This window comes from Rhinoderma darwinii, chromosome 6, assembly GCF_050947455.1.
Source record: "Rhinoderma darwinii isolate aRhiDar2 chromosome 6, aRhiDar2.hap1, whole genome shotgun sequence".
NCBI lineage: Eukaryota > Metazoa > Chordata > Amphibia > Anura > Rhinodermatidae > Rhinoderma > Rhinoderma darwinii.
In genome coordinates, this window is record NC_134692.1 from 37,412,669 (window position 1) to 37,437,960 (window position 25,292).

At 42.4% G+C, this 25,292-nt stretch overlaps 1 protein-coding gene across 1 annotated transcript in view; it reads right to left on the reverse strand.

Annotated features, from left to right (window-relative positions):
- Nucleotides 1–1,745: 1,745 nt before the first annotated feature.
- PRKRA (protein activator of interferon induced protein kinase EIF2AK2) overlaps nt 1,746–25,292 on the reverse strand; it is a 31,098-nt gene continuing 7,551 nt past the window's right edge. Inside the window, exons 3-8 of the mRNA XM_075829522.1 lie at nt 18,184–18,265; nt 17,768–17,852; nt 7,650–7,767; nt 6,045–6,139; nt 4,471–4,645; nt 1,746–2,136 (exon numbers count right to left, since the gene is read on the reverse strand). Coding sequence (XP_075685637.1) covers nt 1,979–2,136; nt 4,471–4,645; nt 6,045–6,139; nt 7,650–7,767; nt 17,768–17,852; nt 18,184–18,265 — 713 coding nt within the window. The 3' untranslated portion in view covers nt 1,746–1,978. The remainder of the gene's footprint in view (nt 2,137–4,470; nt 4,646–6,044; nt 6,140–7,649; nt 7,768–17,767; nt 17,853–18,183; nt 18,266–25,292) is intronic.

Sequence of the window (25,292 nt, forward strand, 5' to 3'; positions counted from 1 at the left end):
AAAGCATTTAACTGCACCTCCCCCCATTGGTGCCCTAGGCGGCCCCTACTTCATCTTGCTCTGCCCCAGTGGTATGCTGTGGGCACGGTTATACTAATAATTAGTGGAGTACAGGAGTAAAACGTTGTCAAGTAAACCTGAACTTTAAGGCCTTATTCACACATTGCATCCACTCCTGATTTTGGTTTCAAAATACTGAGCAACTCTGTAAAACGAGAAGTGTAAATCGTTCCCTTATATTTCCTGTGTTCCGAACCCACTTCTGGTTTTGGCTTGATGAAAAATACTGACCAAATGTGCAATGTGTATATGAGGCCTAAGGGTAGGTTCACACTGCTTATTTTCGGGCCGTAAAATCGGGAGCAGAACGCCTCCAAAAATCTGCCCATTGATTTTAATGGGGAAAAACGTCGTTCTGTTCCGACAGGGCGTTTTTTTACACGGCTGTGTTAAAAAACGCCCTAGAAAAAAAAGTGCATGTCACTTCTTGAGATGTTTTTGGAGTCGTTTTTCATTGACTCTATAGAAAAACAGCTGCAAAAAACGCTAATTAAAAAAACAGCTCTGTATTTTCAGACGTTTTTTGGTAAGTGTGAGAGCATACCCTTAGTTTTTTTTTTAGCTCTCTTTTCATTCATCGAAGATTTACCCTAACCTACTGTGGGTTAAACGACAATCGTCTTGCTCAGTATATTTCTGTCTTTTACAGTCTCAATGACACCAATGCAGCAGCTGCCCTGTATCAAATCATGGATGGCTATATTTAGTAATTAATGTTCCTGAAAGATTACACTGGATGTAGAGGACTAGTACATGCCGCGGTGTCTCCGACGTCCGAGTCACGTCAACATAACATTGTGTCCTCGGATGAATGCCAAGTATGTAGAGGAGGCTAAAGATCTACTGCATTTACTACAGGGTGCACCATGGATATATGAACGCGTCAGTGATCTATATATTATTTACATCTACTTGACATGTAAGATGATATTTCTGGAAGAGATCATGCAGTCTCCTAAAACACCGTACATATATATATATATATATATATATATATATATATTTATATTATGTACATATATATATGTACATGTAGAATTTATATACATACGTTAAACCCAGCCAAAACCGGTGTGATATAAGTTTATGTGGCATAGAATAGGCGCAAATGCCGCAATGTCAGGAGATTACAAAGCAATAGTGTGAACTCAAACCACCATTGATTGAGAAATTGGGGGCTGCTGTACTTTTCAGTGGTGGAAATCTGAGTGACAATTGACTTGAATGGCCTTTTGTTTCGAGAATTGTACCAGGGATTTCCAGTATATCGAATAGTAGATCCCTTGCCAAACCAGACCACATAACTGAATATGAAATACAATAAATACACCACTGTAATGCAGTTTATCATAGAGGCAGTTCTCTTACACATTGATCTCAGACCTTAATAAAAGACTGGTTGCTAGGGTAACACATCCCAACAACCAGACCTTTGAATGGGGTTGTCAGATTGCGCATTCCTAGCAACTACTCTGTCTCAGATACCTGCCAAGCTATCCTTTCCCTTCACGAGATAGGTGCAGTCTGAGCCTTGAGCTGAGGTAGGGAAGGGATAGCTTGACAATACAGTACTTGAATAGCGAGCCGGTTTAGAAGTAGATTTTAGATGCCGTCTCTGTTTGCATTCGCTCTATATCATCCCCTGAAAATCAGAGACAATCTTATTACCAAGAAAAAAAACAGTCTGGTTTCTCCAATTTAATTACATTAAAACAAATCCAAAATTCATACCACTTATTTTGGGTTTTCAAACGTAAAGCATAACATGGTGACATTTAATACTTGGGATGGAGTGATCCAGAACAGTGACACTTCTAATAATTCTTCATTTTTAGCATGACCATTTCACGGACTCCTCTGTAAAAGTAAAGAGAGGTAGGGAGCAAACCTCCTTTCAGTCTTCATCTTTCTTTCCATTTTATTTTCTTGCTGCCATGATTTTTAAGTATTGCAGTGCATTGTGGGCAGCGTCATTGTGAGCATTGCCACATGAAAGCCCAGTGCCATGACAAACTGTGATTGGGTTGGTGGACACTTCAGCCAGACACTGGAACTGTCCATTGACACTTAATTCCTCTGCAACAAAACCAAAAAGATAATATGACTGTGTTTCTATAGTAGTCTAATTTAACTTCATTTTTTCTTAGACCGTGTAAGTTTTAACACAATAGTCAGAATAGGGATATGCTTGGCGTATTGAGCACTATTGGGAGGATATGCATGTCAAGTCCTCAGTGGAAATACTAAGTGCCTTTGAGGGAGAGGACCCATCTTTTATCTCTTGTGAGCCACATTCACCTATGGGAGATGATCATGAGTCGCACTTAAATGTTGCAATCAAATATGGTTCTAATATTTACTCTTAAAGGGGTTGTCTCATTAGACAACCCTTTCATAATTATCAATGCAGGTTGGGTCCCGGCCCCCTTGGCAAACAGCTGATTTGGCAGGAGGAAGCCTTCTCTGGTCAGACACTTCCCCTGCAGTGCTGCAGGCAAAATGTAGTATTACATGGTGGCCATTCAGATAATTGGCTGTAGATGTAATACATGAGTGGCTTGAGTCCACCAGAGCAGCTCTCCGTTCTGGCTCAAAGAGGAGGGACTCCGCACGATGACATTTATATGAGCTAGCGATTAGGGCATATGTACAGATGTTGCTTTCAAGAGAACACCACCGTAATGACGTGAATCAAACACTAAAGCTGTCCCTATAGATGTAGATTGCAGACAGGGAAATTCTGAAGTGATATGGTGCATTTCTCATAGCTGCTGGGAGTACGCAAATGGGTGGAAAAGAAGGCCTAGAGCGGAGCTGGGTAGACCCTGCTCCCCCCCCCCCCCCATGTCAACCAGGAAGACGCCGTTCTCATGCAGACAGATGTGTGTGTTGAAAAGAAACAAAACCTTAAAAGGGTTATCATTCCCATCTCAGGCATTTATGGCATATCCTATCTGATAGATGCAGATCCCAAGCTCTTTATCAAGAATGAGGATTCCTGTCCTGCCTAGTGAGGTGGGTGCCGGTTGTCGATTTCTGGTGGGGGCTAAGTGAAGAGGTGGCCGCGCAGCTCTCCGTTATGTTCTATGGGAACTGGAACCCACATCGATCACACAATTGTGGCATATCCCATAAACGTCTGAGATGGGAATAACCCTTTGACCAGTCTGTTGCATCACATCGATTAGGCCTGCAAATCCCAGGTTTGAAATCCATGCCTTGAGGGATTAAACCGGGACTGCAGTTAATAAATGTACTCCATTAGTCAGAGACTCTATTAAATAATTTATGTAGTAGTGACGTGGTGATAATAATAACATCTTGTTTTTTTAACCCCTTAATGACCGCCGATAAGCCTTTTCACGGCGGTCATTAATGGGCTTTATTCTACAGCGCCGCCATTCTACGGCGCTGCTGTAGAATAAAGTAAACAGAGCAGGAGCTGTCACATCTCCCTGCTCTCAGCTGCCAGACGTAGCTGAGGGCTGGGGGCGTCCCTGCTCTGCCGGGTGAGATCGATATTAGTATCGATCTCACCCGTTTAACCCTTCAGATGCGGTGCACAATAGCGTGCACTGCATCTGAATGGTTTTGGAGAGAGGGAGGGAGCGCCCTCTCTCTCCCACCGACACCCGGCGATAAAATCGCCGAGTGTCTGTGTCTTCTATGGCAGCCGGGGGTCTAATAAAGGCCCCCAGGTCTGCCTGGAGCGAATGCCTGCTAGATCATGCCTCTGGCATGACCTAGCAGATGCCTGTCCGTTTTAAACGGACAGCCAGTAATACACTGCAATACAAAAGTATTGCAGTGAATTACAATAGCGATCGGAGGATAGTGAAGTCCCCTAGTGGGACTAGTATAAAAGTAAAAAAAGTTTAATTTAAAAAAAAGTGAAAAAAATAAAATTAAAAACACACTTTTTCCCCTTACAAACTGCTTTACTATTAAAAAAAAAACCACAATAAAGCAAAAAAGTTACACATATTTGGTATCGCCGCGTCCGTAACGACCCCGACTATAAAGCTGTTACATTATTTAACCCGCACTGTGAACGCCGTAAAAAATAAAATAAAAAACAATGGAAAAATTGCTGTTTTCTGTTAATCCTGACTTAAAAAAAATGTGATAAAAAGTGATCAAAAAGTCGCATCTACTCTCAAATGGTACCAATAAAAACTGCAAGTCGTCCCGCAAAAAACAAGACCTTATACAGCTATGCCGACGCAAAAATAAAAAAGTTACAGCTCTTCGAATGTGACAATGGAAAAATGTAAAAAATGGCTTGGACATTAGGGCCCAGAATGCAAGCAGGGGGAAGGGGTTAAACATGTGCTTTAAATAATCCCTGCCAGTCTCTCGTATCTCCCTTTCCCTAGTTTAAGTTACAAGGAAGTTTGTGTAAAGCCTCACCTATATCCATGTAAGAAACTCGAAAATCCTGCTCTTCTGCCACCTCTGTCAGCATTTTCACATAGTCGGTGTTGGGAATACTTAGCGGACTTCTTTTTAGCAGGTTTATTTTCTCACCAGAAGAATTTTTCAGGGCATCCCAGGTACATCCAGGATTATTACCAATAGGTTTTTTCTAAAACGAACAAGAAAACTTTCAACTCCATAGCCAAATCATTAGCCCCGTGTACCCCTGAGGACGCTACTTAGTAGCGAAACATGTCGGGGGGGCTGTTAGGATTTTACCACCTACCGCTGACCGGACTCACTGTGTATCGATTAGCTAATCTAATAATATAACTGGCTAGGGAATGGAACACTACTCCTAAGTCAATCACTACTTATGCCTGTAATCACACAGGTAATTCACGTCTAATTCCGGTTTCTAGGTAGTGACAATTTTAACTTAAATCTATGTGGTCTGTCTGGCTATACGTAGCCTAATAAAGGTTATTTGTTATTTTTACCATCATTTGGTAGTTGGGAAATTGGGCTTGGCTGCTTGCAGGCAACCTTTCTTTTTGCATAGCCTATAATGAGCCCAACGTATGCTAAAAGCATTTCCTTTCAGCATGTTTGGGTGGAATGTGTCTATAAACGTTTTTTTTTTGTTTTTTACAGTATTGTTACAGTGTAGTTGTTCAGTTTTTTCTTTATTTCCTCAAATACCAATGGCAGCAGTACAAGGTTTATCATGCATTCATGAAAAAAAAATAAAAGGACAAAGTATTAAACTTGGTGCCATAACCTAGTGCCAGCTCCAACAGTGAAGGGATGACATACAGTGCTTGGAGCCTGACCCGCTTATATATATGGTTTAGCATATGTGGTGCTCGAAGATGCGGCTTAAAATTAAAAAATTGTAAGAGTGTAGTAGTGACAATTTTTGCCCACATTTATCCACATTATTGGTATATAAGGAGATAGATGGGTAGTAGGTGTTGTCATGCCCACACTATGGATGCAGCAGCTTCAAACCTTCTTGGAAGCCCGACCTGAAGATCGAGATTTAGTAGCTGTCCCTTCTGTCACCTCACCCTGATAAAAATGGACGGAGAAGTACAAATACTCTTCTCTGCCCTAGTGATATAATCAGCATGAAGCCTTAAGGGCCCTTTTACACGGGCCGATGATCGGGCAAACGTTCATATGAATGCTCATTCCCGATCATTGCTCTGTGTAATCCAGGCAACGATCAGCCAATGATCGAGCAAGCGCTTGTTTATCGTCTGATCGTATCGTTTAAGCAGCAAGAAATATTATCGTTGTCGACATCTCCCTGTGTAAACACGATAGAACTGTGACACGATAGAAATGTCTGGGGATGAGAGGTCGTAGTAATGATCGCTCGTCCCCATACATTACTGATCATTGCTCGTTTTGAACGGAGCAAACGAGCCCCGATGAACGAGCGGCCTCAAAGATCGGCACTTGTTTTCACAGCTCACATCGAGGTGTAAGAGGACCTTAACTGCTGCTATTGTAGTCGGAGTATGGCTTCATGTTTAGAGTAAACATCCCCTCCATATACTCACTAGAGAGATATTGATATCAGTTGGAATGCTTTTTAGTTTGGCAAGCAACTTCTCCGCTGCGATTTTCTTTGCCACCTTTTTCGATGTGCCGGAACCTAGACAAAGAGTAAAAATTTACTTCTACCCAAACCTCACCTGTTCGTTTATTATTTTATACCCCCCCCCCTCCCTTATGAAAAATGTTAACATTTTTAGATAACCCTTTTTAACAAAAGCCAGACAACACTTTCAATTACAATGAAATACCGGGGGGCATATTTCCCTTAGCCTGGATGGGTTTCTGCATATACCTCCAGTCACAACGCATTATTGTCCCTACTATTCACAAGCAGCTGTGGTGATAGGAGGATCAGCTTTCAAGTACTACAGACCCCCTCTGTGCGGTTTGTAGAGAGTATACACTGAATGGTCACTTTATTTGAGACAACCATCTAGTAGCGTGTTGAACCCCTTTTGGTATTCAGAAACGCAGCAATTGGTCGTGGCATAGATTTCACTTGGTGTTGAGATACTTCTGAAGGAATATCGGCCCATGCGGACAGGATAGATTCTCACATTTGCCACTAAAGTTTCCTCCGGCCATAGAGTTAACAGCTGCCATGAAGGAATGAACTTGGATCGGCCACAATGTCTAGGTAAGCCCTACTGGTCAAACGTCCATCCACAGGTATGAGAGGACCCAGGGTGTGTCAAGAAAACATTCCCCACACCATTCATTTGCCTCCACCAACCTGAACCGTTGACACCTGACAGGAAGGGTTTATGGATTCATGCAGCTTGTGCCAAATTCTGACCCTCCTATCAGCACGGTGCAACAGAAATCAGGATTCATCTGACCAGACGATGTTTTTCCATTGTGTTCCAATTTTTGCGCTCTTTAACCCACTGGAGTCTTCCCTTTGTGTTTCCCTTATAGAGCAAACTGCTCCTCTGTTGTTATAGCCGATTCGTGATAAGGAACGGCGAGTTGTGCATTTTGACACTTTAGTTGTGGCACCAGCATTGTATTCGGCTGCAATTTGCTTGACTGTACACCGCCTGTTCATCCAAAGGATTCTTGACATCCTCGTCTGACCCCTTAAGTCGACGAGTTGTTGGTGTCCACGGGATCCCATTTCGCTGGATGTTTTTCCTTGATCACACCATTTTCTGTATACTGTCAACACCGTAGCACAAGAAAACCTTACTAGGTTGCCAGGTTTTTAAACACTGGCCCCCCCGCTAGTCTAGCACTGATGCCATGCCTCATTCGAAGTCGCTGAGATCGCTCGATATTCCCACTCTAATGTGGATTTACACAAACTGATGCACGGAAAACTTGTTCACTCGATTTTATGCTGCGCTTAGGGGGTCACGTGTCTAATTTCCATACAGGGATGCTCCAAGGTCTAATAAAGTGGCTATTCAGTGTACATACCACGTATATAGACGCCATTACCAGGTTAATCAAAGTCTCCACTTGTTGGAGAACCATGAAAACCCCGGATTTTAAATACAAAAAAGGCAAAGGATATATTTGTAGTGTACAATGCAAAGTATCATACTATGACTTTTAAAAAAAATTAATAAAAATAAATAAAAAAAGGCATTAAAAAATATCCTTACCAGTTTCTACAAAACTTTCCACACGACAGGACATGGTGAATTCCCTCTTATGAGGTGGTCCTGCTTCTTGAGACACGAAATACTCAGGTAGTCGCCATCCTTTCTGAACAGCAAGCTCCTAGAATCAAAGAAAATCACATCAGAAGACTAAGCTCAGTGGGACACAAAGGATTCTACCTCGAATGTGTCACCAACGTGTCCGATAGGACTGGGCGATTACGACATAAATCAAAATCACGATTAATTGAACATGTAACTTAGATTACGATTAATAAATGATTTTTAGGCCACGCCCCTTTTGCATGGCACGCCATTGAACTAATATAGATCCCGAGCCTGCAATATACTACTGTATATAATATACCCTCGGCCCTGCCCCTCACACATTATAATGACCCCATAGCTGCCCCCACACAGTATAATGTCCCTATAGCTGTCCCTCAGTATACTGCACCCATACAGCCCCAATAGTGCCAAATAAAAATAATAAAATACTTACTCACCTAACCCGTTCCAACGACGAGTGGAAGAGGTGCTCCTCCTGTCTGTGTGGCTCGGCGAATATTTTCAGATTCCGCTGGACTTTTGCCATATACCGGCGTTTCAGGCATCCTATTGGTCCACGGTGTCCTCAATACCCACCCCATTAACTTTTTTGTTTAGCCCCAATGCCCAGGTTCAACGGCAAGCAGACAGTGTCCGTCTCAATGGTATATACACGGATGATGGGGGTTATATACATGAGTAATGGGGGTTATATAGGGGATGATGGCGGGCTGGTATTTACATGGATGATGGAGGTTTGTGTATAAAACCCCCATCATCCCTTTATACTACCCCCATCGTCCCAGTATTGAGGCTTGATGGGGGGGTAATGTACAGTGATGATGGCCGGTAATGTACAGGGATGATGGCTGGTAATGTACAGGGATGATGGGGGTCAATGTACAGGGATGATGGGGGTCAATGTACAGGGATGATGGGGGTCAATGTACAGGGATGATGGGGGTAATATACAGGGACCCCCATCATCCCTGTATATAACCCCCGTCATCCGTGTATATACCATTTGAACGAGCACTGTCAGCTTGCCACGGCACACGGGCATTGAGGCTAAAGAAGAAGTAAATGGGGCGGGCATCAAGGACACCGTTGACCAATAAGCTGCCTGAATCGCTGATATATGGCAGAAGACTCACGGCTCAGCACAGATAGGCGCAAAGCAGTGACGCCATTGCGCCTGTCCAAGCTGAGATGTTAACGGCCAGTTACACAGTGAATAGTAGAGCAGGGAATTGACATTTCCCTGCTCTACTATAGGTTTCAACCGTATCTGCGTCCTGAGGACGTAGACACAGTTGAAACCGAAAAAGAACGAAAAAAGGCAAAAAACGAAATGTGCAAGATGACCTCCGTTATCTGCACTGAATTTAGTTTTTTCCCCCGAATAATTGCCCAGCCCTAATGTCCGACATCATTCACAAATACTTCCCCTAACCTACCCCCAATGCTTCTCTAACCTACTATTGTCCTCCTTTCATACTCTTCAGAGCCGTCCCTACTTTCTGCACCTTTCTTTCTTGTCCTATTACATCCGACCCATCCTATCATATCAATCCTCCAAAGGCAACTGCCAATCATCTCAATCCTGATTGACAAGTAGCGAACTCGAACTTCTGCTTTTTCACTACCAATTAAATCCATCATTCCCCTTAGATTTCCAAGTTACAGGGCTCCCTTCTAATATTGTGTAATATTTTGGCACTCTGAGGATAAGTTCAAACACTTTGCATTGCAAAGGGTCAAATCCAGGGTAGAAATCTGCAGCAAATCCACAACATATGATAGGATAGGATATGCTGCGGACTTGCCCTGTATACTCCAAAATCTGCATTGATTTATTCCACAACATCCGAATTGGACTGTATTTTTTCAGTGCATAATCTGCTCCAAAAGGGCTGCATTTCCAAAATTTCCACAACACAAAGTATAAAGGATACTTCATATATTGTAAATGAACTGAATGGACATACATGCTTCAAACAGACAATAGCAAACACTGAATATTAAAGAGGACCGATCACTATGTGGGGAACCGCATGAAGGACTAGGAGACCAAAATATCAAATCTCTCTCAAATCTATTTACCTGGAAAAATTCAAAAATAATTTTGTCATAAAATCTCTGGCCCTTTAAGAAAAGGAGACGCAGCAGTGAAAGTCTCAGGAGACTGTGACTGCAATAGGAGATTTGCTGCTTCTAAGCTGGGAGAGTCCATTGTGTGTGTGTGTGTGTGTGTGTGTGGGGGGGGTGCGACGACTGTGTGAAGCATATAAACACTGGGTAGATGTGCTTCTATCTGAGTTCATGATGGATGTTGTTATAATAGCAGCAATGGAAGATGGATTCCTGTGTACGACGGAGGAGGAAGCAGCAGCAGAGGTAAATCCTGTCACAGCTTTCTCCCCAGCGCTGCTTCTGCTTCTGGGTATATGTAGTAAGAGACTGAGATTAACCGTTTACAAGCAGCTATGTCCTACTCTAGCAAATTAACCACTTCCAGCCACAGCCATTTTTCAGAGGTTCACTTTCGTGTTTTCCTCCCCACCTTCCAAAGCCATAACTTTTTACATCTTTAGTCGATATATCCATACGAAGGCTTGTTTTTTTGGGGGACGAGTTGTAGATTTTCACAGCACCATTTATTGTACCATATAATGTAGTGGGGAATTGGGGAAAAAAATCTTTGTGGAGTGGAACAGAAAAAAATAGCGATTCCTTAATCTTTTTGGGGGTATAGTTTTTACTGCGTTCACCGTGTGGTAAAAACGGCATGCTAACTTTATTCTGTGGGTCAATACGATTGCGGCAATGCCAAAGTAATATAGGTTTTTCTTTATGTTTTACAAGGAAAAAACGGATTGGTAAAAATAAAATTTGTGTTTTGTCGCCATATTCTGAGTCATAACTTTTTTTTTCTGTCAATTGAGCGGTATGAGGGCTTATTTTTGGTGGGGTGATATGTAGTTTCCATTTGTACCATTTTGGACTACATGAGACTTTTTGATCACTTTTTATTCCATTGTTTCTGGGAGATGAAGTGACCAAAAAAAAGCAATTCTGGCGGTTTTAATTTTATATTTTTTACGGCGTTCACCGTGCGCATTAAATAACGTTATATTCTAATAGTTTGTACAATTATGGACGCGGCGATACCAGTTACGTTAATTTTTTACATTGTGCTTGGGGGAAAATGGGAAAAAAGTTTAAAACTTTATTTTACTGTATTAAAATTTTTTTTTTACTAGTCCCCCTAGCGGACTTGAACAAGTAATCGTTGGATCACTTGCATGATATACTGCAATACATTAGTATTACACGGACAGTCTCATATGAAGCCCTGACGGAAGCAGGGCTTCATAGAAGTTACAAAGATTGCATACCTGGGTGCCTTCATCAGGCCTGCAGGCTGCCATGCCAACCATCGGAACTCCGTGATCGCGTCGTATGGGGTCGTTGCAACGTTACAGGGGGCCGCACCCGTTTCTAACCACGCACCTAAGGCGTTAAACAAGCGGGAACCCGCTCATTACACTAAATCGTTGGCTAGAAGATACAGTTGAAACGTTCGATCTGTGGAGCGGGCTCAGACCGTGAACCCGCTCCATACTCCCTGTCCTGCACCGTATCTGTCAGGAAGGGGTTAAACCTTTACAAGAGGTTTTTTACCTCTGGCAATTAACACTTTACAAGCAGCTGCCACCTGCTCCTTTAGCAGATTAACCCTATAGGAGCAGCTGGGCCCTTCTCTAGCAGATTAATATTTACGGGTAAAGCCACAAGCGGCAGATTTTGTTGCAGAAATTTTTGTGACTGAAAATGTTTCATGCTTTGAAATAGACTTGTTTCTGCAGCAGGTGCAGGGATTTCTGCAAGTTCTATTCAGATGAATGGAACGGATTTTCAGATCTGCCGTCTCCTCCTCTAGCAGATAAACCCTTCGCAAGCAGCGGTCGCCTTCTCCTCTAGCTGGGCTTCATAATACACAGGGAAATCTTGTTACACGGCTAATAAAATAACAATACTCTGTATGAAGTAAAGTTTAGACTCCTAGCTATATAGTAGGTGAGGAAAATGTTCACCTAATTGTGATTGACTGATTTGTCACCCATTAGGATGCATAGGGAAATCAATCCACCCGGTATGAGATTTGCTTTTAAAGAATTCATGAGAAAATTAGCGGAATTGATCCTATTATTGTTTTCGAAGGAGTTGGAAATCGGCAAAAACAGCAGAACAGGCGAATTGATAACCTCACCCCTAATTCTGAGCAGATCTGAGCACAAGGCTCAACTTTGTCATTCGGATGCTGATAGAATTCCCCTCCTCCTCTCCCAAAAAAGAAGAGAATCTCATGAGATTTGGAGTTCACTCTGCTTAAAGAGGACCTGTCATTCGGTCAAATAAGTTGAACTGGTTAACTAACCTAAATAGTGCGGTCTCCCTGATTTCAATGCTGTTTTTTCTCCTGTAACCCCCCATTGCAGATATATAGCGCCGTGTTGTGTTGGCTCCCTATATACTAATTAGCTGTAGTTAACCAATGGAGTGGAGCCAGCATCCCTGACTCTGATGCGGACTAATCAGCTCGAGGGTAGTTCATACCCTGCTGGCTAGCTACAGTAAATTAGCATATAGGGAGCCAACACAACGATGGTCATATCTCTGGAACGAGGAGGGCCAGGATTTTCTTATTTTTATATATATATATATATATATATATATATTTTTTTTTTAAACCAGCTCTGGAATTAGGGATACAGCACTTTTCAGGTCAGTAAACCAGTTCAATGTATATGACTAAGTGACAGGTCTTCTTTAAATGGAAATAGAGACTGTGCCCTGTAATACTGAGGGAAATCCGCTGTTCTGCTAATGATATGTATTTGAGAAAAGTCTTATAATTTCGTCTTCTGTCGCTTTTTGTATGTCTTTCAAAACCGATATCTCGTCTTTAATTTTTTGTATCTAGAACTCCAGTGATGCAAGGCAACAGTGCCAACAGCGGAGCCACAGTGGGGATCATATGGACATAATAATTCCGCATTTACACAGACCTGTATTGAATACAATTATTTCCCATCACTATGACAGGAAAGGGATCGCACACACTAGGAAGGAAACACATTTAGCACATACAGAGATCAGAAGGTGGTTCAATCCTATACCCGGCACTGCCCACTGGAGCTTGACGTGCCAAGATGAGCAGCAGCTGAGCCTAGGCCCTTCTCAAATTCCAGATGAAGAGGACCTGCTGTTGCAGAACGTCAGCTATGGATTTATACCAAGTCCCATGGCAGCTGCCAAAGGCTGCCTGGATAAATAAGTAGGTCTGTGGCATTTTGCCACCTTCTCTACAAGTATATAAGTTTAGTAATACATACGTTTTGGCAGTAGTGGCTGCAATGAAGAAATGATCTGACGTCGTAACTCTGATATTTCTTATTGCTGTAATTAAGATCTTAAACGACTTACATTCTGTCAGTTTCTTGCCGTCTGTCTGCACCCCAAAATATGGGGTGCAGTGGGGTCCAATTTTAATTCTACCTATCCTCTCTACTACGAGGGGTCACTTGTCTTGGGGCTTTAAAAACAATTGAAGAAAATGGGCAGTCATGCTATAACCTCTTACGGTCCAACAAATTTTGGCCATCAAAGAGCAAAGAATTTTTTCATTTTTGTTGCTCTGCATTCTGACAGCCATAACTTTGTATTATTTTTATAATTGATTTAGATGTTTTGTCTTTTTGGAGGAGTATTATTTTTAGTCACCATTGTGAAGTACACTTAAAATTTTTGCTTAATTCATATACATTTTTTTTCCTCGGTCCACCTTAACCCCTTAACCCCTTCCCCCTGCTGGCATTCTGGGCCCTAATGTCCAAGCCATTTTTTAGATTTTTCCATTGTCACATTCGAAGAGCTGTAACTTTTTTATTTTTGTGTCGGCATAGCTGTATAAGGTCTTGTTTTTTGCGGAACGACTTGCAGTTTTTATTGGTACCATTTGAGAGTAGATGCGACTTTTTGATCACTTTCTATCACATTTTTTTTAAGTCAGGATTAACAGAAAACAGCAATTTTTCCATTGTTTTTTATTTTATTTTTTACGGCGTTCACAGTGCGGGTTAAATAATGTAACAGCTTTATAGTCGGGGTCGTTACGGACGCGGCGATACCAAATATGTGTAACTTTTTTGCTTTATTGTAGTTTTTTTTAATAGTAAAGCATTTTGTAAGGGGAAAAGCTGGGTTTTTCATTTTTTTTTTTTCACTTTTTTTTTAAATTAACTTTATTAAACTTTTTTTACTTTTTTACTAGTCCCACTAGGGGACTTCCCTATCATCCGATCGCTATTATAATACACTGCAATACTTTTGTATTGCAGTGTATTACTGCCTGTCCGTTTAAAACGGACAGGCATCTGCTAGGTCATGCCTGCGGCATGATCTAGCAGGCATTCGCTGCAGGCAGACCTGGGGGTCTTTATTAGACCCCCGGCTGCCATAGAAGACACAGACACTCGGCGATTTTATCGCCGGGTGTCAGTGAGATGAGAGGGAGCTCCCTCCCTCTCTCCAAAACCATTCAGATGCGGTGATCGCTATTGTGCACCGCATCTGAAGGGTTAAACAGGTGAGATCGATACTAATATCGATCTCACCCGGCAGAGCAGGGACGCTCCCAGCCCTCAGCTGCTTCTGGCAGCTGAGAGCAGGGAGATTTCACGGCTCCCTGCTGTTTACTTTATTCTAATGCAGCGACGTAGTTTGGCGGCGCTCTAGAATAAAGCCCACTAATGACCGCCGTAAAAAGACGTATCGGCGGTCATTAAGGGGTTAATGACCGGGCCATTTTGCACGTTAATGACCAAGGATTATTTTTTGTTTTTTCACGGTCGCATTCCAAGAGTCGTAACTTTTTTTTTATTCCGTCGACATAGCCGTATAAGGGCTTGTTTTTTGCGGGACGAGTTGTATTTTGTAATTGTACCATTTTTAGATGCTTACAATATATTGATTAACTTTTATAAACTTTATTTTAGGAGAGAATTGAAAATAAGCAGCTATTCCAGCATTGATTTTCACGTTGTAAATTTACGACGTTTACTATGCAGCGTAAATAACATGTTAACTTTATTCTATGGGTCGGCACGATTACAGGGATACCAAATGTGTAAAGGTTTTATATGTTTTCCTACGTTTGCACAATAAAAACCCTTTTAGAAAAAATTACTTGTTTTTGCATCGCCGCATTCCAAGAGCCGTCATTTTTTTATTTTTCCGTCGATGTGGCCGTATGTGGGCTTGATTTTTGCGGGCCAATGTGTAGTTTTCATTAGTACTATTTTGGGGTACATAGGACTTATAGATTAACTTTTATTTTATTTTTTATGGGGGGAATGGGAGAAAAGAGAGAATTTTGCCGTTGTTTTTTGGACGCCGTTCATCCGGCGGTTTAATTAATGTTTTCATTTTATTGGTCAAGTTGTTACGATCGCGGGGATACCATATATGTGTATGTGTGATTTGTTTTGACACGTTTACTGAATAAAACCACTTTTTGGGCAAAAAAAGTAGTTTTATTTGATTTTGACTGTAATTTTTATTTTTTTTTCCCACAAACTTTATTTAACTGATCGCCATTTTTTTTTTAAGTCCCACCAGGGGACTTCACTATGCGATGTGCCGATCGCATATATAATGCTTTGGTATACTTCGTATACCAAAGCATTATTGCCTGTCAGTGTAAAACTGACAGGCAACCTGTTAGGTCATGCCTCCGGCATCGCCTAACAGGCAGTTGCTGAAGACAGACCTGGGGGTCTTTGTTAGACCCCCGGCTGTCATGGAAACCCGACGGCGACCCGCGATTTGTTTGCGGGGGCGCCGATCGGGTGACAGAGGGAGCTCCCTCCCCCTGTCAAACACATTAGATGTCGCTGTCACTATTGACAGCGGCATTTAATGGGTTAAACTGCCGGAATCGGAGCGCGCTTCGATTCCGGCAGTTGCAGCAGGAGCCAGGCTGTGTATAACAGCCGTACTCCTGCCGCTGATCGCGTGGGTACAGTCTCAGTACCCGCGCCATCACAGGACGGATATATCCGTCCTCCTGCGCGAACTAGCAGCTGCAGAGGACGGATATATCCGTCCTTCGGCTTCAAGGAGTTAAAGAAGCACTCCCACAAAATTATTATTCTCTGGCCCATTAAAGGGGCACATTATGTAAATGGTGGTGAAGGTAATCTTCTTCTGGTCCTCAGCTGTGTCATGTTACAACTGCCAAGTCCGTTTCTCCATTCCTTCCTAGAAGACTCACATGGAGGCTGTGATGGTAATGAATAGAGAAACTGACTTCCCGTCCACATGAGACGCTGTGGCAGTTGTAGAGTCCTATTGCTGGTCACATGACACAGCTGAGGACCAGAAGGGAGGGGATAACTCACATATACAGCCACCGGTAAGAAGCCACCTTCACCACAATTTACATAATGTGCCGCTCTAATGGGCCAGAGAATAAAACATTTTGTGGGAGTGCTCCTTTAAATAACATGTTCAATATGCTGTTTCGATTATTACGGTGGTGGAGTCAGTGGTACCTCCAGGTTTATGTGGGCCCTTGGGTGAAAGTAACTTTGGACCCCCTTATGCCCTACCAACTTTCACCCACCTAGTATAGTATACTATACTATACACTATTACCTTTTGTAGGTCGCAAGCCACTTTCAAATATGGTTGATGGTGTTGAGCCACACTAAATCTTAAATGAGAAAAAACCTATTAAGATATAGCCAAGTGATAAGGTTCTTACCCTACTGTTAAATGCCAATGATATGGTTTAGACCCTGGTACCAAATTCTAGTAATGCTCTGACCATCCTGGTCTCCCTGATGAACAAATAAGGCCTGATTCACACGAACGTGTCCATTTTGCATCTGCAAAAAATGGACCGTATTTAATACATTTCAGTTCCGCGTGCCATCAGTGTGCTTTCCGTGTAGCATCAGTGTTCCTATTTTTTTCCTTTCCCCCATCATTTGTTTAGCAATTGGTGCGTGAAAAACACGGACAGCACACGGATGTCGTCCGTGTGCAGTCCATGTTTTTCACGCACCCTTTGACTTCAATGGGCTACGTGGTCCGCAAAAACTGACCAAAATAGAACATGCAGTGCGTTTCACGAAATGGAAACATGCTGCGTGAAAAATCACGGACGTCTGAATAGCCTCATTGAATTGCATAGGTTCGTGTGAGGTCTGTTTTTTTAACGGACAGCACAAGGACGTGTACAACGTTAGTCTGAATAAGGCCTTAAGAGCTGCCAGCAAAATACGATCAGCTTGATTGTAGACTTGAACGCCATCGAAAAAGGAAGGAAGAAAACTGTTGTACGTGTGACAAGTTACTCTGTTATTCCTCTTAGAAATTTTTAAATAAATTGACAACTGGATGTTACTATTCCCCTTGTCAAAGGGGCGTGTACAGTCTCACTCTAGACACACCCCCAACTGATAAAACCCAGTTGTCCTTTTATTCATAAATAACAGAGGAACGGCACAATGTAGAGTTGGGGAATACAACTATTTACTTACGCCTCAGGCACACGACCGTGTGCGCCGTCCGAGTCCCGTCAGCAATGCGAGGAAAGATAGGATATGTTCCATCTTTCCTCGGATCGGAGACTCTGACCATTTCTCACAAACCCGATTCACCCGCTAAAGTGAATGGGTCCGTGAAGACTATCGGGTGCCACTCGGATGCTGTCAAAAACGGGCCAAGTGGCCCAACGGTCGTGTGCAAGAGACCTTAGACAGGTCAGGAGAGGTGACAGGTCCTCTTTAAAGGGAAGCTCCAGTGAAAAACAATCTACACAAGTGCAAATCTTGTTAGGCAGTGGCCAAACAAACTAATGCTGCTACCTAGCATCGGGTCCCAACACCAGAGGTAACTATACTGGTTCTCCACATCAGCAATGCACGGAAAACTCAGTGTACCAATCCCACCCACCCAAAACATATATATATATATATATATATATAAATACAAACAGTTACCTGCAATGTACCAATTGGATTGACTTGAGTCTGATTGGCTGCTTGTTTGGGTACATCTTTTGTGATGGGTTCTGTCATGGGCAACCTGTACAGACAAAAGTTGGCATGTAAAAGGTGACATTTTTTTCGTGGTAACAAATAACATTGATCTACCTCTATGGAGAACTGTGAAGGGAAGCCTTCACCTAGTTCTGCCCATGGGCTGATGCAAATAACCAGGTTTCTCTTGGCTGCATCACGTACATATACACACATACCTTCATAGGGAATATGGTAGTAATGCAAACATGTAGCGAAGTTCACGTTACAAAATGTTATTAACTTTGACTGGAAGGGCAGAAGTAGGGAAAAGTATACAAACCCTTCAAATATAATGTGAAGAGAAAAAGCTAGAGAAGGAAAAAACTAATTCTTACTTCAAGTTGGCATCTCCTCTTAATATGTTCAAAGCCGACTCCGCAGCTTTATGTTTGGCTACTTTCTTGCTAGGCCCCTCCCCTAGAAAGATCAAAAAGAAAGACATAAAACAAGATAATCCTGGAAACATAAATGTCTGCAGAACTACGAGAAAATCCCATAGCAACCAATTAGAAACCAGCTATTACTGCTATAGGACAGCAAATGAAAGACGAGAATACCAATTATCTGCCAGAGGCACAAGAAGCTTTGTCATAGGGACCCTGGCAAAGAAAGATCTAAAACAGGGAATTCAGATAATTACATTAAGGCTGAATGCACACAGTGCTTATTACATGCGGAAAAACCACAGTGTAATACAGTACCAGAATAGTCAATGAGATTACAGGGAATCACATGTCCACCCTGCGTTATTTTTTCTGGACGGAAATTGACCCGCAGTGCGTATCTTCGAAACCGTGGCATGTCAATTTATCCCTCGATTATGCATGCAAATTCTATACCTCTAGTTCTACAGCAAAACCGCACCGAAAAACGCCGATGCTTTTTTTGCGGCAAATTTCTTGTGGTTTCCGCAGCAAAATACGCCACGTTTGCATTCACCCTTAAGGGGATCTAAATGATTTGTACACTTTGGACAACTCCTTTTATATAAGCCGGCCCCTGTGATGATGTGATGGAGGGACTGGCTGCTTGGACTCTGTTATTGCTGCTCGGTGTCTTATTATTGATGCATGTCACAGCGCCCCCACAGCAAGAGACTCTCTATTGACCACCTTCTATATCTCTAATACAGAGGACAGCACCTTTAAGCCCTGTTCACACTGCATTTTTTGATGCGGAAACCACGTTGGAAAACGTGCCAAAAAACGGCCGAAAATGCCCGAGGCGTTTTTTCCCCCGAGCGGAAAAAACATCTCGTGGGAAAAAAAAGAAGTGACATGCCCTATCTTCGGGCGTTTACATCTCTGACCTCCCATTGACATCAATGGGAAGCAGAGAAAGCGTTTTTCGTGGCGCTCAATGGCCACGGACGAAAAACACAGCGAAAAACTTGGCAAACCGCGTGCAGGCAGATCCAGACGGAATTTTGAGGCAGAATTTTCTGCCTGCAAAAAACTGAGTGTTAACAGGGCATATGGGTATGTTCACAGTTTTTTGCAGGCAGTAAAATCTGCCTCAAAATTCCTTCAAGAATTTGGAGGCAGATTTTGACATGCCTGCACTTTCTTTGCCGGGTTATTTGCAGCGTTTTTCGCCCGTGGCCATTGAGTGCCATGGGCATAAAACGCTGTGAATAACTCTCTGTGCCTCCCATTGATTTCAATGGGAGGCCAGAGACGGAAACGCGGGAAGAGCATGTCGCTTGCTTTTTTCCCGGTAGTTTTTTGGAGCTTTTCCAACGCGCTTTTCCGCGTCAAACAGCGCCAAAAAGCTGTGTGAACTGGGCCTTAATAAATATCTACTGGTAAGTTTACTTTTAAGAGGTTGACTTTAAGATAAAAATTAAGACAACTTTGTAAATGAGTCTTTTTATCTTACTTCACCTATGCTGTAATGGAAAAATATTAGCGAGAAATAATTCCTAATTCCGCAATATAGGGAATTAACAGAAAGTGAATATAGTGAGCTGGGCTGCAATACATTTGTTCAGATCTATACATGAAAATATTCATGCATTTCTTTTTTCTTGTGCCTTTCTATTAAAATGGATATGCAAATTAAAAAATATATATATTATTGTTATTTTAAAGGTTTGTCCCACCACAACAACTTATCACCTATCAACAGGATAGGTGATAAGTGTTTGATCGCTGGGGGTCCCACCGATCAAGAGAACAGGGGTCCCGAATCCCCTTATGAACGAAGCAGCAGGTTACGCATGTGCGCCACTGCTCCATTCATTCTCTAAGGACTGCTGGAGAGAGCTGTACTCCGCTATCCCCGGCAGTCCCATAGAAAATCAATGGAGTCGCGGTGCCCATGCATGACCTGTAGCTCTGTTCATTCAGGTCAGTGTGGGGTCTGATTCTGGGTCGCCCGTTCTCTTGATCAGTGGGGGTCCCAGTGATCAAACACTTATCACCTCTCCTGTGGATAGGTGTTAAGTTGTTGTCGTGGGACAACCCCTTTAAAGGCTGTGATTGTGTCCCTTTAAAAAAAGATCTCTAAAAACCAAAATAAATTCCTAATTTTTGTTCTAGTTAAAATAATAGAATTCAATGGTGTAGTAGGCTATTAACATTCCTCTGTAGCATGTGCTTCCTCCTGGGCAGGAAGTTGCCGCCTTCTTAAACATGGAGTAGGCGCCGGTTCTGTATTCAGCATTCCTGTAATTAGTGCCAGACCAAAGAAAAGACCTACTCCGTCTCGGGAGGAAGCGGCGCACCAAGTAAAGGCATCTTCAATCCCTTGCCGATTCTTCCCTGCTGGTCACTGAAGCAGGAAATGGCCTTCTATAGAGAAACGGTCCTTTCCCAGTGAATGGGGCTTCCCAAGACTTTATTTTCTTTCTACACACAGTACAATTAACAGCGCTTGGTAGGTTTTAGATTTATCTGCATTACGGCCAGAAAATGCATATATAGTTCTCACGACCGTGAAACCAACATATATAAGATATAGTTAGCACATCTTCTCGTTTGAAGAGAACTGATCTTATCCTTGAAACTTGCAGATGACAGACCAAGGTCACCGAGATGGAAAGCAATGGAGACTTAGAGCCCCACAGAAAGAAAAACTTGAAAATGTTACTTTGTTTAGGAAACGCAATGACTTCCATCCGACATAACTAATCCATTGGCAAAGTCGCCTGAGTAACCTTTAAGACGTAATTTGCGACTGGGTCATTTCTAAATGAAGACATAAAATTACGAGAGCCACATCCTGTCAATAGGACACCATATTCCCTGAAACCTTCCTACTCCCCCTTTGTCGTCACAGGTAGGACTTCTCAGGACACCCAATGCAATTAAAACCAGCATGAGTAAAAAAAACAAAAAAATTAGGTTACATCACCAATACCATTTTTTCATTGACAGATTTAGAGCCAGCAGTAGTCTGATCACAATATTGTACGTTCCACACAAATTTAAAGGGTATGTGCATTTCTGAAGATGCTCTAATGTATCTGAAATCCATAAAGAAGCAACTTTACAAATAGTCTTGATTAAAAATATTCTACAGTTTTGTGTCTGCGGCTCCTATGCAGAGCTATGTATCTCCATGGTTATAAACTACAAACAAACCCTGTGTAGTCTGATCCTGCAGTCATATTCGTCTCCTGTTTGTCCCCCACTCCTTGCTAAAAACATTTGATAGTTTGCAAGACAGTGACAAATGCAAAGGAGTATGACTGCAGGATCAGACTACATAGTTTGCTTGTAGTCTGTCACCATGGAGACACATAGAACTTTAAAGAAGCTGTAGAACACGTACAATCATTTTAATTAAGACCATCTGCAAAGTGTTTTTTTTATTTTTATTTCAGATACATTGGAGCAATAGGGAAAACAGTTGCAAAGGTGGACATGCCCTCTAAGAAAGACCAGCTCTATAGAACAGCTATATCCATATACCAAGCATCGGATGGAGTGGTGTAAAGCACGGCGCCACTGGACTCTGGATCAGTGGAAACGTCTTCTGTGGCGTGACGAATTTCTATCTGGCAGTCTGATGGATGAGTCTGGGTTTGGCAGATGCCAGGAGAATGTTACCTGCCTGACTGCATTGTGCCAAGGGTAGAGTTTGGCGGAGGAGGGATAATGCTATGGGGTTGTTTTTCCGGGGTTGGCCTAGGCCCCTTCGTTCCAGTGAAGAGAAATCTTATTGCTTCAGCATACCAAGACATTTTGGACAATCGTATACTTCCAACTTTGTGGAAACAGTCTGGGGAAGGTCCTTTTCTGTTCCAAGATGACTGTGCCCCAATCCACAAAGTAAGGTCCATAAAGACATGGTTGGGTGAGTCCTGACCTCAACCCCATCCAACACTTTTAGGATGAACAAGATCGGAGACATCATTGTCTGACCTCACAAATGCTCTTCTGGATAAATGGGCAAAAATTCACAGAGACACTGTCCAAAATCTTGTAGAAATCCTCCCCAGGAGAGAGAGAGTGGAAACTGCTTTAATTGCAAAAGGGGACCAACTCCATATTAATGTTTATGGATTTAGAAGTATTTAGTGTGTGTGTTTGTGTACAGATTATAAAACTGTCAAAATCTGGAATGAGGCAATGACTTCTTGTCGGAGGGGATTCTACGCTCTGTGACGATCGAGAGCAGAACTAAAATATCAGAAGAATAACACCTGCTAATTTTTCCCCCCAAAAAAAATTGTTACATGTAATCTGTTCTATTTCTAATGTATCAAATCATCTTCTCTATAACACGTACAACTGTTTACTGGGAATCACCAAGTAAACCATAGAAGACAGCTCTGGTATAATGACAGGACAGGAGACCTCAGTGCTGCAATAGACAAGGATACAATCTTCTATAATTTTAAATGACATCTCGAATATATAAAATTTTGGCCAAATTTGTAAAATCTTTTATTATGGAAATACAAAGGGAACGTCAGATTACAAGTCTGTGCGCTACTTCTGTAAGACTTAAGCTGGTTACTTTGTGACCATTTCCATTCTCAATTCCAATATGTTTCTGCCACTGTCACATGCGGCGTTCTAATACTTTGCAGCCTCATTGAAGAACATATTTAGAAGTTGCATATATAACAATAACCCAGTATGTAATGATGTCATATTTGGGTATTGCATGCAGACCAATTTGTCTAGTGTCCTGGGATCAGGAACAATCCCTATACAAACCAGGGGCCTCAACAACCTACAAGGTCACAGAGAACTTAAAGGCTATGTAAACCTTTGAAGCCTTTTGTTTTTTCTTCTCGACAAATCTCAAATTTTTCAACTTCTCAGGATACATGTGGTTAGAGGTTTGTAATATTCAGTGCTGGATATGTTAGAAGTAAAAACAAAAAAAAAAAAACATTAAATCACGGCAAGATGTATAAATAATAGTACGGGCTCATGCAAACTATCGTATTACAGCGCCATACAACCCCAGGGTTTTGCAAAGCCATAACACAGCGCTCATAAACTTTGCGAGGGCCATGCTGTACCACCGTATGCCACGGATTTCATCGGAATCTGTATGAATGTACGGGGGTATTCGAGAATATTTTTGTAATGCAGTCGTACAGAGACGCCATAGGGCAGAAGCAGCAGGGACTCAGACTCCATACAAGTGCCGTGTGCATGAGGCCAACTAAAATGAAGTCACAGGTTTACAAAGTAATGGGCCTCTGTTGAAGAAAACTTTTTTCAGAACTTTTACTTAAACCCTTCTCTCTCAACACAATTTTGCCCGTCCCATGCAGCCCACCCCTATGAAACCTATGTACACATCTGATATGGAGAATTCGCAGATCTCACCTCCTTGCTTCTTTGTCTGTTGATTCGTTTTTTCAGACATCACAACTGCGCGGCTTCTGTCCCCAACCCAGACTGAGTGAGTGAGGGTGGACAGTAAATATGAAAGTCATCTACCACTCCCATCACTCCATCCAAGAGCTACAGCTGTTCACACATACAAGGCTTATATGGCTACATAACACGCTGCGTTCAGCAACCAGGACAACTGTGCTGCTATTACTAATAGAAACACATGTAGTGGAGTTCTCTCTGTATGAATGCATTAAAGGCGTCTGCTCGATTCAGATTTCCTAAAAGCACAACATTTTCAGATTAGAATAATTAGAATTTCTGGTCTCTGAAAAGCAATTTTGTGTTACAGGGCTCCAGGCTAATGAAATAACTTTTGGCTCCTAAGCATAAAAACGTAGAAGCCAAATAAAAAAAAAAATCAATGTTCTAACATGTTAAATAAACAGCAGACTGCAGAACTTACACTGGACCGGGGGCTGCACAACCTTCCCTGGTCAGAGGGCCACATTGTCAGATTGAACCAGGGCTCTAATTTAAAGGCGTATTCCGATCTGAGATATTTCTAGTATACTGATGGTATATGCCATAAATGTCTGATAGTTGTGGGTTCCAGTTCTAGGACTCCCACCTATTGGGAAAATGGGGGTCCTCTAGAGAATAGCTGATAAGCTGGCCACACATGAATAATTATGTAGCGGAGCGTATCATAACACATATAAACTATAATGGAAAAAGTTGCATGCATGGCCAACTCATCTCCTCCTCTCTGGAGGGCCAAACCTATCAGATATTTATGGTATATACTGGCAGATCTGCCACAATGGTCAAATGGAAAAAATAGAGAGCAACCTTGGTAAAACTGATGCACTGTGTTATGTCTAGTGCGGGGTCTGAGGGGTCGGTGCTGGGATTCAAACACCAAAGAGAGAATACCAGCAATAGTCTCCACTAGGAATAAGGGCCTGTTCACATCACCGTTCATTTCCGTTCCGGGGTTTCATCTGAGGTTTCCGTCGGGTGAACCCCTCAACGGAAAGTGAAAGTGACAGCACAGCTTCCGTTTCAGTCACCATTGATCTCAATGGTGACGGAAACATCGCTAATGCTTTCCGTTCGACACCATTCCGGCTGGTTTCCGGTTTTCCGACGGAATCAATAGCGTAGTCGACTCCGGAAGCTGTGCTATCAGTTTCAATTTCCGTTGCGGGGTTCACCCGACGGAAACCTCGGACAGAACCCCGGAACAGAAATGAACGGTGATGTGAACAGGCCCTAATACAGTAACAGTTTTTGTCTGGATTGCTCCTTTAAGTTGCTTAAATTAGAACTCGTACAGCCCCACAGTTGCCCCTCGTAACAGCGCCAGCCACACTAACCGCACATACAGTTACAGTGCCAGCCGCACAGTGCCCTCCATTACAGCCAGCTACACAGTGCCTGCCACAACAGTACTCCTAATAACAGTGCCAGCCACTCCCATATCGGTGGCACCCACACAGTTGTTTTGACCCCATTACACCTAGGGGTACGTGGCTGGATAGACAAATACCAGGCACTTTTAGATGTGGTAGCTGTAAAGCTTGTGATTTCATTCTCAAAGGGAATAGCTTTACCAGTGTTGCAACACAGAAAAAATACAA